At 30.7% G+C, this 15,176-nt stretch overlaps 1 protein-coding gene across 1 annotated transcript; it reads left to right on the top strand.

Annotated features, from left to right (window-relative positions):
* The first annotated feature begins 1,082 nt into the window (after positions 1-1,082).
* Positions 1,083-2,548, top strand: LOC146929741 (protein FAR-RED IMPAIRED RESPONSE 1-like). The gene is made up of 2 exons (XM_085707396.1): positions 1,083-1,801; positions 2,074-2,548. The coding sequence occupies exons 1-2, from the start codon at positions 1,083-1,085 to the stop codon at positions 2,546-2,548; spliced, it is 1,194 nt and encodes a 397-aa protein (XP_085563522.1).
* Positions 2,549-15,176: the final 12,628 nt, after the last annotated feature.

The following is a 15,176-nucleotide window of genomic DNA, read 5'->3' as shown; positions in this document are numbered from 1 at the left end:
AGAGTATGTGGTGAGATAACATCTTGTTTCGGATCCAAATATTTACTAAGTTCATCATACACCACTCTGATTCTTGTTTTTCTTCGTAATCTAATTTCTCTATATAGCTAACCTTAAACCTTCCGTCATTTGTGTCCATCGTAGATCTCACCTCACAGCCTTGTTCAAATTGTGATCCCTTTTCCCCATTTACAAAAATAAAGGGTTATATCAGGAGATCGACGGAATGGAAAATTCTGAACATTAAGTTGTCGCTGAAGAAGAAGAAGGGTGTTTTGAAAATTTGGTAAACGATCAGGTATAGTTCGTTTTTTAATTTGTCCGTGAAAAAAACCTTTTTTATTTCAAAGATCGTAATTAAGTTTGTTTGATTATAGGTGAATTAATTAATTAAATTGGTTTTTAATTGAGCAGGGTAATAATGTTTATTTTGATTCTGGGACCGAGGTTGAAGGCAGTTGTAATAATGGATACACTGATAGTGATGAAGATGAACATGAAGAGTTTGAAAACGGCTGCGTTGGTGTTGGCTGCACTTTTGGCGAAGAAACAACAGTGGATGGTCCGAAAGATATTGCTAAAGTTAATTTTACCCAAGTAAGTGTTGAAGATTTAATGCTGTTCCACTTTCCGAATGTGTCTGTGGCTTTCATGTTTTATAACTGGTATGCTAGCACTAAAGGTTTTGCTAGTAGGAAGGACAGAGTAGTTAAAAATTGTAGGGGAGATATTCAACAACATACTTTTATATGCCATAGACAAGGTTACAGAATGGAAAATTATAAAAATTATATTCGTAAAAGAAAACCTAAGCCTAAATCTAGGTTTGGTTGTGATGCAAGATGTCGGGTTCATGTGGATTCAAATTGTGAAAGGTGGTACATTAAGTTTATCTGTTTTGTGCATAACCATTCATTTGTAGACAAAGTTTTTAGTGGCACATAGGAAAATGACTAATTATGACAAGTATCAAATTATCATTATGAGAAATGTGGGGGTGAAGACAAGGCATATATATGGTTTGTTTCCTCATCAGGCAGGAGGTTACGACAAAATATAGTACCGTAGACGGGACATGTATAATGAGCAGCAAAAGCAAAGAAAGAGCAATTTATGTGATGCAAAAAAAAAAAACATTGGATTTTCTAACAGAGTGTTCATTGAAAGATGATAGTTTTTTTTGGAAGCACACTGTAGACAAAGATGGTGGTCTAGAGCACTTGTTCTGGTGTGATGGTATTGCTCGGAAGGATTGGTATATTTTTGGGGATGTGCTGGATTTTGACGCTACTTATAAAAAAAAATTGTGTCCAGTTGTGGTTTTCTCTGGGGTGAACCACCATAATCAGAGCATTGTGTTTGCTGCTGCTATTGATGGAAATGAGACTTACGAAACATATGTATGGTTGCTGGAATGCTTTCTCAAGGCAATGGGTGGCAAGAGTCCAATTTTGGTGATTACAGATGGTGATATAGTCATGCATAATGCTATTAAAAGAGTATTTCCAAAAGATTATCATTGTCTTTGTGATTGGGATTTGATACGCAATGTTACCGCTAATGTGAAAAACCTGCAATTTGTAACAAAGTTTAAGCAATGCATGCTAGGAGACTTTGATGTCAGTGAGTTTGAGCGCATATGGGATAAGATGGTTGCCGAGTTTGGACTTGAAAACTATAACTGGGTTTCGAAATTGTATTCGAAGCGTGAAATGTGGGCAACAACCAACATTAGGGGTAATTTCTTTGTTGGGTTTAGTACAACGTCTCGATGCGAGGAACTACACTCAAAATTCGGTAAGTATGTAAATTTAAAGGAAAATTTGTTAGATTTTATGCATCAATTTATATGTTGGATAAATTATATGCGGTTTAGAGAAGTTGAGGCCGATTTTACATCACCATTTGGGATCATGTGTTGCAATCACAATTGGTTAAGTTGGAGGAGTCTGCGGCAAAAGTATACACGCGTGATATATTAAGTCTGCTTGTCCCAATATTTAATAGGTCGTGTACATGTAGGGTGATAGGCATAAAACAAAGTGGTTTGTTGTTTAATTATTGTGTTATTAGGTATGGTCGGAAATGTGTTGAATGGATTGTTACATTTTGTGAAGCAGAGCTTGAGTTTAAGTGTTCATGTCAAAGAATGGAGTTATATGGTATTCCTTCAGAACATATGATTTATGTGTTTGTGTCGCTTGAAATTGTTAACTTGGTAGAGTGTGTCAACATGCCTAGATGGACCAAATCCGCAAAGTATTGTATACATGCTTTTGAAGGAAATAATAATTTTGGTAGTGATCCTGTTTCGGTTAGTGCTTTCTTGTGGATAGTTGAGTCATGTAAGAGGATAGCTAATGCTGCAGCTCAATGTGGAAAAAAAGAACATATAAGGACAACTCTTGACATGGTTGCAAGTCACACTGCTTCGTTGAAGTCGATATGTAATGCGAGTGAAATAGAGTTGACATACAAAAATCCTTATATGGAAGGTTCACGTAAGAATCCACTTAGAGCAAGAAGGATGAGAAACATTTTTTATTGATATAACCCCGGTTTTGTTTAGCATATGATTGATTTTAAAGGACACGTAATGATATAATCTAGCTCTCCATCTTTTTTCCACCCAGAAGATTTGAACCCAAGACTATGCTTAAGGAATCCGACCACCATTGCCCTCGAATTAGTATAATGTTGGCACACATTCATACTTAATCTTCAAAATCAGATATAGAGTTATTAGAATCTTCTCCTGAAGATCGTTCTTCTACAGATTCTTCTTTATCTGATTCTAACATTAATTTTTGTAAAGAGTTAACAATACTTTCTTTTAAATCTTCTGAAATATCTAGACTACTAATTTGCTTAATTTCCTTAACTCTGCATTTATTAGAGTAATGTCCGAACTTTCCACATTTATAACATTGAACGTCTTTTGTATTTTTGGATGGTTTATGAGGTTTTTTATAATTTTTCCCCGAACTTTTCCTATTATTTTTATAATAATCTTGATTATCTTTATCTTTATTTTTAATAGTTTTATAAGGTTTATGCTTATGAGAACTCCTTCTCTTGGAATTGGAGTTTTCTTTGGCTTTCTTACTACTAGGGGCTCTCAAAGGAGGTGCCCCATATTGTTCGCAAAATGACCCCATTTCGCGTCTATTACTTCCTAATTCACTCTTAATTTTTCTTTGTATTTTAAAATCAGTGCAAACCTGCATCCCGGTTTCAATAACATAATTAGAAATTTCTCCTAAAGTTAAAGTATCATATGGGATAGTCCCATTATGTGCTCTCTTAAGATTTTCTTTTACTTTATCAGCAAATAATCTAGGTAATCCTCCTATAAATCTTTCTTTCCAATATGACATTCCTCCGTCTGACCTAAGACATAATTTTGAAAGAAACATATCTCTATACCAGCGATAATCAGACATAGTTGGACAATAAAGATTCATTAATTGATCAGAAGCTCTTTGTTGAAGCTTAAGAGGTTCTCCCACAAAGAATTTTGTAATTAAATAGAGAAGAGTAGTGACACAGTTTTCTTCACTATTTCCATTCGCAGTTTTAACGGCAGTATCAACTATGGTCTTATCTTCTTGAGAAACTATGTTATCCCACCAACCTTTTAATTGACCAGTAAACCCCATAACTATCATATTTTTTGTTTGCTTATCAGAATTATTTTTAATTTTTAATGCGGTTGCCGCCATTGTCATTTGTTGAATAACATCTAGAACATGTTGTTCAGATGCACCATCAATATTCCACTCAGATATAGCTTGACCGGAATAAGAATGTTCTGGATTAGATTTTTGTAATTGTAATAATTGTATTAAAACTATTAATGTAATTACCAATAGTCAAGCTGATAAGCTAATTACTATTTTAGATAAAATGGAAGACTCTGAAAATAAAACCGCTTTTATGAAACAAATAAAAGATATTATAGAAGATAATAATATTCATAAAAATGATGTTCATAAAATAGAATTTAAAGAAATTATGAAAATGTTTGAATCTCCTAAGGAGGTTACCCTTAAAGATCTAAATGAAGAAATAAAAATTTTAAAAAATGAAATTAAACAGCTAAAAGAAGCAGATAGCTATTTTAAGCAAAGAAGTGATAATTTAGAATTAAAATTTTTAGAATTACAAGGAAATTTCTTAGTATCTCAGCAGGAACAAGGAGAATCCTCTAAGATACCCAAGGACAATAATGAAGAAGGTTATATAGCTAATATTGCTAGGGTTATATCTCATAAATGGCACACTAAAATTGAATTAATAGTCCATGACCATACATATGTATTAGATGCTTTAATAGATTCGGGAGCGGATCTGAATTGTATTCAAGAAGGATTAATTCCTACCCAATATTATGAAAAGACTAAAGAAGTCCTTGCAGGAGCTAATGGGGCAAGATTACAGGTAGCATATAAATTATCTAATGCAAAAATTTGTAAAGATCAAATATGTTATAAAACTTATTTTTTATTAGTAAAAGATATGAAAGAAAACATAATTTTAGGAACACCCTTTTTAACGATATTATATCCCTTTATGGTTAATGATAAAGAGATAATTACAGAAGCCTTAGGGAGAACGGTAAAATTTGAATTTATACATCAACCTAAAATAAGAGATATAAATTCAGTTAAACGAAATAATATATCGGCATTAAATCAAATAGATTTAAAAAGAAAACAAATTAATTTTATTAATAAAGAAATACATTACAAGAGAATAGATGAACAATTACAATCAAAAAAGATTCAAGATGTAATTAAAAATATGCAAGAAAAATTTGTTAAAAATCTCTGTTCTGAACAGCCTAACGCTTTTTGGAAAAGAAAAGTACATACTGTATCGTTACCTTATGAACCAGGCTTTAAAGAAATTAATATACCAACTAAAGCTAGACCTATACATATGAATGAAAAACAAATGAATTACTGTAAAACAGAAATACAAGATTATTTAGATAAAGGCTTGATTAGGCCTAGTAAATCGCCTTGGAGTTGCTCAGCCTTTTATGTAGTTAACGCTGCTGAGTTAGAAAGAGGGAGTCCCAGATTAGTTATAAATTATAAACCATTAAATAAGGCTTTACAATGGATTAGATATCCAATTCCTAATAAAAGAGATTTAATTAATAGATTACAAAGGTCATTAGAGTTTGTCAGTAAATTTCCTAATGAAATTAGAGATAAAACTCAATTACAAAGGTTTTTAGGATGTCTTAATTATGTGTCTGAATTTATACCAAATCTAAGGGTCATTTGTGCTCCATTATTTAAGCGTCTTAAAAAGAATCCTCCACCTTGGGATGAGACCATGACTAACAGTATTATTAACCTTAAAAGAATAGTTAAAAAATTACCTTGTCTAGGAATCCCTTGTCCTAGTGCTAGTCTGATAGTGGAAACCGATGCCTCAGATCTAGGATTTGGAGGAATATTAAAACAAGTTTTACCGGGGTCTGAAAAGGAACAAGTTGTTAGATTTTACTCAGGAACTTGGACGGGACCTCAATTAAATTATAGTACAATTAAAAAAGAAATTTTAGCCATTGTTTTATGTATTATGAAATTTCAAGATGATTTGTTTTCAAAATCATTCATATTAAAAACGGATTGTAAATCCGCAAAAAGTGTTTTACAAAAGGATGTTAAAAATTTGGTTTCAAAACATATTTTTGCTAGATGGCAATCATTACTTGCATGTTTTGATTTTGAAATTATGCATATTGAAGGAATTAAAAATGCTTTACCGGACTTTTTAACAAGAGAATTCTTGCAGGGAAAATTATGAGTTCTAAAGAATTAACCTCCAGTAAAGACTCCTATGGCCCTCCATTACCAAAAAAATGATAAACAGATTGTAGTAGGCTCATCGCCTACCTACATATCAAAAGTTAACTCTCCAAGTTCCTCCTCCGGAGCTGGAGCCCAAACTGTGTTGGTTTCACCTTCACAGTTTAATCAGAGAATTAAGGCTTCACAGAAGTCATCCGTTTCACCATTAGCATATTATTCTCCTCCTCCTTTGGAGAAGACGAACTTTATTACAAAAGAAATTGCCTTGCCAATTATTCCTTTGGAATCACATTACTGCCCAGAAGGGTCATCACTTTTACAAATTACTTCAAAAAAATTTCCTCCGGCATTTTGGTTTCTACCTAAAGATTTATCCAAAACCCGAGAATATTATGAGTTCATATTAGTTGATTCAGATTCCATTACTCTGACTCATAAAAAAGAAAACTCATCTATTAAATTTTCTAAATTTAAAATTAACAAAGTATTATCTCCATCTGATTGGGGAATGGCTCCTTATACCAAGAAATCCTTTTCTAGGGTTTTTTCTCCCCAACATTACAACTACTTTGATTATATGGATGCATGGAGCTTCTTTTTGCATCTTTTACCATATGAACATACCTGGTTCATCTGGTTTAATAAAAAGATCTCATTATCCTTCCCTAATTGGTTTGTCCAATGGTTCGAAGTATATGGCCTTAACAAGCACATATTACCAGATTTACTTTACAAGCCTATGAAAGATTTTCCCACTTAACTACTTGCCCAAAGCATAAAAGTCTTTTGGCCTTTTGTGCCGTTTTTGGCATAACTTGGATTACTGCCTGGTCATTTGCTACTCAGCAGATTTGGGCCGAATGTACTGGTCAAGAATTAGTCAAGAAAATTAAAATTAAGTGGTGGGTTAAGTTTAATCCAGCCCTTCTAGACTCCAAGGTATTAGACGATTGGTTCAGAAATAACCCCTCTAAATGCAAAGGAGTCTCTGTCCCAGAAGAAACGCCCTTCTTAGCCAACAAAGAAAAATTAATGGCTTCTTTATCATCCACCTCGGATCCTAAAGAATTTTTTGAAAAATTACAAGAGGCAATGTCTACAGTTTCAGGAAGTGATCGCGAATCTGCCACCGAAGAACAATTTCAAGAAAATGAAGAAGATTGTTATGGAATTATTGATTAAACGCTATCAACAATTATTGGTGTAAAATTACTTTCTCTTTATTAAAAGCCGTTTTGGCGTCTAGTAATAATTACAGGTCATGTCGACCATTATGTTTTACTATTTGGCCAATTAACTTTGTCGGCCACGATATTTGCTTTTACTTTAGGCCAGTGTCGGCCACGTTATTTGCTTTTACTTTCGGCCAGTGTCGGCCATGCATTTTATTTTAAATCCGGTGTATAATTTTGAAGTCCGGACTTCTGTCTAGGAATTCGAAGTTTGCAAGCAAATTCCTCTGCAAGCATTCTAAGATCCCTGAGCTCTGAAACTCTTGTAAGTTTAAGTCTTAAGTTTTTAAGCTCTTGTAAGTTTTAAGCTTTTATCATAAATGAAATCATGTTTATAAGCTTCAGTATTCATATCATTAATTTTGTACCAAGAAATTATTTTAGTTTCGAGATTGAAACCAACTCTTTAATTACTAGTATAACTCGCATGCATCTCACTATATTAGTTTTCCCCGAAGAACAGCGAGCTGTTTCATATTTAAGTGTTTCCGCGTAACTGGTATCAGAGCCTGATATTGTTTGAAATTAATTCAAAGTTTTTTTTTTATTCTAGTTTTACAACTTTATTTCTAATTATCTTTTGATCTTTGTAACCCTGACCTTTACCTTTTGTAACTATTAGTGTGTGGTCCAGGTAGTAAGTCCTTTGGGTAGGCCGTGAAACCGTTGGTTTAGCACACTTTAGAAGCAAATAGGCACAAACTATAAGGGGGGAGAGAGAGAGAGAGAGATAATAAGAATTTAAAGAAAGAATTCTAGTTTGTTTAAAAAAGATTTTGAATTATGTCTCAAATAATAAGGGCTTTAAGTCAGTTAGGATCTAGTAGTCGTAGAAGTACAAGTAATAGAACATTATGTCCTTCAACATCTAGTAACCCTAATATAGACGAATTAAATCAAGATGAATATCAAAATCATGAATTAGAAATCCAAGAAATAGAGGATAAATTAGCCAATTGGTCTTTACCAGAAATAAAACTAAAAGAGATATATAAATTTAGTACTTTTGAGTTCAATGCTCAAAAGATAATTCACACAGTTGAATCTGCAACTTCGGTTGTAAATAAATATGAAGTAATTAAACCATTAAACAAAGAATTAATTAACAAACATCAAAAAGATGGATATAAATATATTCATTTAGGATTAATCCAAGTAGCAGTTAAACCTCTACACAGGTTAGGATTAAATACCCCTTTACTCTTAGTATTACGTGACACAAGAATTAAAGATTTTCATGAATCAACAATAGCTACATTAGAGTCAAATTTAAATAGTGGACCAGCATACTTTAATTGTCATCCCAATTTTAGTTTTACTCCAAACTCATTAGCTATTTGCGTGGTAACTCAAGGAGATACCTTCGTACCAGGAGTTGCTAATTTAGATGTAATAAGTAGAATTACTTATAAAGTCTCTAAGGTTAATTATGACTTTAAATCATTAAAAGCCACCTCAAAAAATGAAACGTGTATTATAGAAGCTAATCTTAACAAGTCTATGGTAATAACTCCTAAGATATTAACTGCTTCAGAAATAATTGAAAAATTACCAGAGGAATGGGTCTTACAAAATGTTGTTAAAAATGAAAACCCAGAATCTAGATCTATTAGTCATACAATCCAAGATAGAGATGGATCTGTCATAATTAGAATGAACAGAAGCCAGTCTCAGAGGTATTATGGGTCTAGTAGTATCAGTTCAACTTCTAGTACTCAACCCTTAGCGTCTAGACGCTCAATAGATTCTACTATAAGGGTTAATTTAACTGGGGTTAACTTCGAACCAGCAGTTCCAGTTCCATTATATCAGCAGGAAAGGCCTAGATCACCATCTAGATCACCTTCTCCTACTAAGTCTCAGGTTTGTAATACATTAACTAAAGGAGAGCCTTTTGAAATAGATAAAGATTGGATTAAAATCAACTTTATGGGAGATCATAATAAACAAAAGAGAGATTGGTATTTCTCTACCTTTAATAAAAAATTAACAGATCATTACTTAAAGGAATTCTATGATTTCTTGACATATCACGAGATTAATATTAATTTTTTCACATGGTTTGAATTATATTGTTTAGAGTATGAAATACACAATCCTTATACTGATAAAATGTTTCTAGATACTAATACTAGAATGACTACCCAGTGGAAAACTACTAATAAAGAAATTATTGTTTCTGCACATCCCCTTTAGAACCTATTATGTTAAAAGTTGAAAATATGGAAATAGAAGCCGCACATTTTAAAAAAATTAAAAATCCTGATCAGCCACCAACGCTTACAACTAGAAAAGATTTTTACCATATACACACACAATTAAATTATACAAATCAAACATTAAATACAATAGCACAACAATTAGTTAGAATTGAAGGAGCTCTTTCTACTCCTAAAGAGGAAATTATAACTAAACTTGATCCAAATAGACCTATATACAAATATGAGGTCCCTTCTAAAAATACTGTCACTAAAATGAAATTAGGACAAGAAAAATCAGAAGAAAAGATAGATGAATTAATTAAGAAATTAAATAAAATGAATCTGGCATCTTCATCTGTAATTAATACGCTTTCCCAAGAAGAAAGTAGTATTAATAAATTAGGACCAGGACCTAGGCCTAGAACTAGAAATTTTTATCCTCGCCCTTCATTTGCAGATGTGCAATATGAAGAAAGATTTAATTTTGTTGAAAATTCTTATATATATATATATATATTATATATGTGTGTGTGTGTGTGTGTGTGTGTGTGTGTGTGTGTGTGTGTGTGTGTGTGTGTGTGTGTTAAATCATATGAATAATTAAAATAGTAATATATATTTTCAAAGTAATTAATTATATATACAACATTTTATTGGTCAAATTAAACCATTAATTAAACATTAAATTGGTCAAAAATAATTCACATTTAATTATATATCAAAAAATATATATATATTAATGGTTTAATCTTTAAATATAATTAATTTGACTACATGATTTATATGTATATAATCAAATGTGAATTACTTTTAACCAAATTTAATGTTTTATTAATGGTTTAATTTGACCAATATAATGTTGGTATATATGTATATGTATGTATATATATATATATATATATATATATATATATATATATAATTAATTACTTTGAAAATATATATTACTATTTTAATTATCATGTAATTTAATACATTTTTTACTAAATATGTGTTTATAATCGGTCAACATAGTTTTGAAAGAAAAGACAAAAAATATTGGTAGTAAGTGTTAAAAATCCATTAATTTAAATAAAACAATATTCTTTAGTAAATGTATGGTATTTTCTCTATATTTCAAGATTATTAATAATAAGAAACTCAACACACACAACAAAGAAATAACTCTGTTTCAAAAGAGAGGTCATTCTTCTTCTTGAATTCACAAAATTTTAAACCAAGATTTTAATCAATAAGAAATGAAACTTAAAATTTTTTGTTTAAAATTTTGTGAATTCAAGAAGAAGAATGACCTCCCTTTTGAAACAGAGTTATTTCTTTGTTTTGTGTGTTGAGTTTCTTATTATTAATAATCTTGAAATAAAGAGAAAGTATCAGACATTTACTAAAGAATATTGTTTTATTTAAACCAATGGATTTTTAACACTTACTACCAATATTTTTTTTGTCTTTTCTTTCAAAACTATGTTGACTGATTAGAAACACATATTTAGTAAAAATGTATTAAATTATATGAATAATTAAAATAGCAATATATATTTTCAAATTATTAATTATATATATATATATACCAACATTATATTGGTCAAATTAAACCATTAATAAAACATTAAATTTGGTTAAAAGTAATTCACATTTGATTATATACATATAAATCATGTAGTCAAATTAATTATATTTAAAGATTAAACTATTAATATATATATTTATATATATAATTAAATGTGAATTATTTTTGACCAATTTAATGTTTTATTAATGGTTTAATTTGACCAATATAATATTGGTATATATATATATGTGTGTGTGTGTGTGTATGTATGTATATATATATATATATATATATATATATATATATATATATATATATAATTAATTACTTTGAAAATATATATTTCTATTTTAATTAATCATATAATTTAACATATTTTTACTAAATATTAATATATATATATATATATATATATATATATATATATATATATTAGGTACGAATGTGTACCAACATTATACTAGTTCCAGGGCAATTGGTGGTCAGATTCCTTAAGCATAGTCTTGGGTTCAAATCTTTCGGGTGGAAAAAAGATGGAGAGCTAGATTATATCATTAAGTGTCCTTTAAAATCAATCATAGTCTAAACAAAACCGGGGTTATATCAATAAAAAATGTTTCCCATCCATAGACTTCCCAAACCAAATTCAAAACACTAAGGGAAGTGCATACTTGTGGTGCATGTGGAAGAAAGGGGCACAATAGAAAGTCATGTCACGTTTCAAGTTCAAGTCAAGTAGTTGAAGAAAATACCTGTGAAGACATGAGTTTGGATGAGGATCTTAATGTTGTAGATACAGTAATATATTATAAACTCATGTTAATAATTGTCATCGATGATAAATTAATTGAATTTTTTTGTGGGAAAATTAATTGAATTTAATATTTGATTTCTGATTTATGTCATGTATTGTAGGATGTCTGAGTGAAACGATGAAGGTTTGACTTTGACAAAAGGCTTTGGATAGTATAGTAGCGTTTTGCTATATTTTATTTTGGATTTATGTGGTGTGTAAGACATGTTATGTGTGTTGTTCTGATTTTAAACATGGTGTAGTATAGTATATTAGTGATGTATTTTATTTCAAATTTATGTGATGTGTAAGATATTTATGTTCTAATGGTTGTTTTAAAGACATATATAAGTTTGGTAGAATTTAGTTTGTGTGAATGTGTATGATGTTTGTTTGGCATGAGTGTTGATTTTAAAGACTGTGTCTGTGTGAATGTATAAAATGTTTGGAAGATTGATGGATGGTAGAAGTATGTGAACTGTGGAAGTAATATGTGTAGCACAATTTTTCCAGGTTGTTTACAGTCCATGTTCACAGTAGTATGTGAACTCTGTAAGCAATAAGGGTATCACTTTACAGGTTGTCCAAAGTCCATGTTTATTCAAAGGTCATATTATATGAATTGTGCAAGCAATTAGCGTAATACATTTTTTTTCAATTTGTGCAAAGTATATGTTCATTCGAAGGTTGTAGTATGTGAACTGTGCAAGAAATTAGTGTAATAATTTTTTTTTTCAGGTTGTGTGAATGCACTATCAGCTATAGAATTAACATTATAATGAATGGAAACATAATATTGGGAAAATATGTCGTAGTTCATTTGATAGGATAAAATATGTTGAATTTTTTTCATTCATCACCTTGACTTGATCGATGATGCAAGAAAAATAGTTAGGATATATAAGATTACTTATTAGTATATAATAGTTTCAAATTATTTGGGCTGAATCATAAGGTTTAACTAGGCCCCATCCCAGTCATAACCACAATTACACAAAAAATGGGTTCATAAACCCAAAGTTAAGAAGAAAAAAAAAAGATATGAAACCCAAACTAAAGAGTATAGGACTGCAAAAAGCCAACAATCCTCACTTCAACATCCTCTTTCAACTCGTTATGGAGTCCAAGTATCAAAGTCGCAATTGTTCGCATACGAATACCATTCTCTTCAATCTATGCGTAAAATGAATATTTATATTAGTTTTGACACATAAATGAAATAACTGATTTTCGAATTGATATCAACAAGCATTTGTGTTTTGATTATACCTTCCCAACAACTTCATTTGTGAAATAATTGTCACGCTCTAGCCAATCCAAAATCCACAAAGCAGAATTCTCACTTGACACACAATTAGGAATACCTCTCACTTCCTCAACTTTCCAAGCAATGAAATTGTAATCACGACCAACAAACTTTGATCCGTATTGGGGGGAATTGATAATGTTTGACAAAGTGGTAGCCTTGGAAACATAAACCATGATTTGAATCAAATTTAGAAATAAAAGGTGAACAAAATGAACATGAATATAAAAAAACTTAATTTACCATGGCTTCAATCATTCTACGCATATCCATGATGTTGCTTGCACACAAATATGAATCTAGGTGATAAACCTTTTTCTCATCCATGGAAATGACCATCAAGAACCAATGTGGATAGACACTATCATACATCGTTTGAATATGAACATACACCTAAGATGGAAAAAATTATAAATATATTAATGGTAATTTATTTGGTTGATCTTAAGCTACATTAATAATATTGGTCTATTATCTTACATATTTAAGTTTTTTAAATGGTTCCATCCATTCCTTTCCGTATTTAAGTAGCAAGTCATGGCATGTTTCACCTTTGAACACATCAACCTATCATTCCATGATAAGTTAACATATTATAACTAGAGTACACATGTTATAACCTTAAATGAATTTAAGTGTTCGTAGATTACCGCAAATGAAGGTGGAAGACACCAAACAGCTTTCAATGTAGTATATGCATGCTTCCAACACAATTTTTCACATACAAGTGTGATAATCTTCATAGTATTTAATTTTTTTTGTTATAAAGTTAGCAAAAAAATATCACAAATATTTAACTAAGTACCAATTTTTTTTTTACCTGAGGTGTAACAAGTTTCCTAGGTACAAGACATGCAAAATTCCCAAGGTTTGCCTCCAAATTTCTAGCTTAAATTTCACAAACTTTTCTCTAAAGTTAAAAAAACATGACATTATTATACGTAACAAAGTAATTGTTTTTAAATAATATTAAGAAACTTGTTGAATGCGAAAACTTACTCCTTTCTACCAAACTTTTAGAATAAATATGAACACACTTGTATCTCCTTTGGTTCAAGAAACATGTCAGCAGTGCATCTAAACAGAATTTGTGATGAAAATTTCTTTGGAAAATAAGATGAAGGAGTTCTAGTAGGCTTTGGAATGTTTGGAGTCCTCGATCTCTTTTTGATAGTCATCAACGGTAGTAAAGGAGTCTCCACGGGTTTATTGCCATTTCCTTCACCAAAGGTTATCATATTGGTCTTTGTAGGTGGGCTTCCAAATAGTTTCTTCACAATCTGATGTTCTTAGTTGCTGCCATGTTTGAGTTGTATGGGTGTGAAGTAGTTGGTTTTGTCCAACACTCTGGTAATATAAGCATGAGTGTATACAAAGTTGTTTCAACATTTATGGTTGGTATATATTGATAGCTTTTCATGGTATTGTCATCGTTTTCTTCATCAGGTACATCAAATATAACGTTGTTGTTAGCATCATCATCATCCCACTCAACAACTACACCCTTTCTTTTGTCAGATTCAACACCCTCAACCATATGTACCTTTGTTGAAGTATTAGAAATTGGTGGTAGTATGCCTTGGTCTTGGGTCGCGCAAACTGAAGTATGTGCAGCGGCGTTCACGTTCCTTTATTTTTTTTTACAAGAGTAGTAAAGTCGATTTGGATTTTCAACGGACATGGAGACTTGAATCTCAGCAAGTTGCCAACAAAACAATTTTTGTTGGAACACTTCACCTACCCAGAAGTTGATGTGTTGCGTGAATTACTTGAAGATATTGTTAATAATTGGGTTTGGAAACTTTGCATTATGGAATGGACACCTTAAAAAGGTCAAAAGGGTATGGGGTGGTTTAAAAGGATTGTTAAATAATAAATAATATTAAGTAATTAAATTAATTCAATAATTCATCCAAACCCTAACCCTAACATTACCAATGAAGTTATTTGGCGAACATTACTATAATCATCCTAACCCAAACATCACTCTTTGATTCTTAGACTTAATCCAATCACATTTGACCTAATTGGACAAAATTCACAAAACATTTTAGTAAAACAATTATATTTTCAAAATCAAACGATTATTCACAATTTATGTTAATAATTTTTTTAAAAATAAAAATAAATTATATTATTATTAACTAAATATTTATTTTTATCGCATAAAAATAAAACCAAAAAATTAAACTTCTTTCAAATTTCTTTTTCATTAAAAATTCAAGCGTAACCAATATGAGAAATAATATCTCGTTCAAAACCAA

Source organism: Medicago sativa, chromosome 4 (assembly GCF_051527215.1).
Source record: "Medicago sativa cultivar Bolivia chromosome 4, Bolivia_mono, whole genome shotgun sequence".
NCBI lineage: Eukaryota > Viridiplantae > Streptophyta > Magnoliopsida > Fabales > Fabaceae > Medicago > Medicago sativa.
Note: the sequence above shows the minus strand (reverse complement) of the source record. Positions and strands in the feature narration are given on the sequence as shown.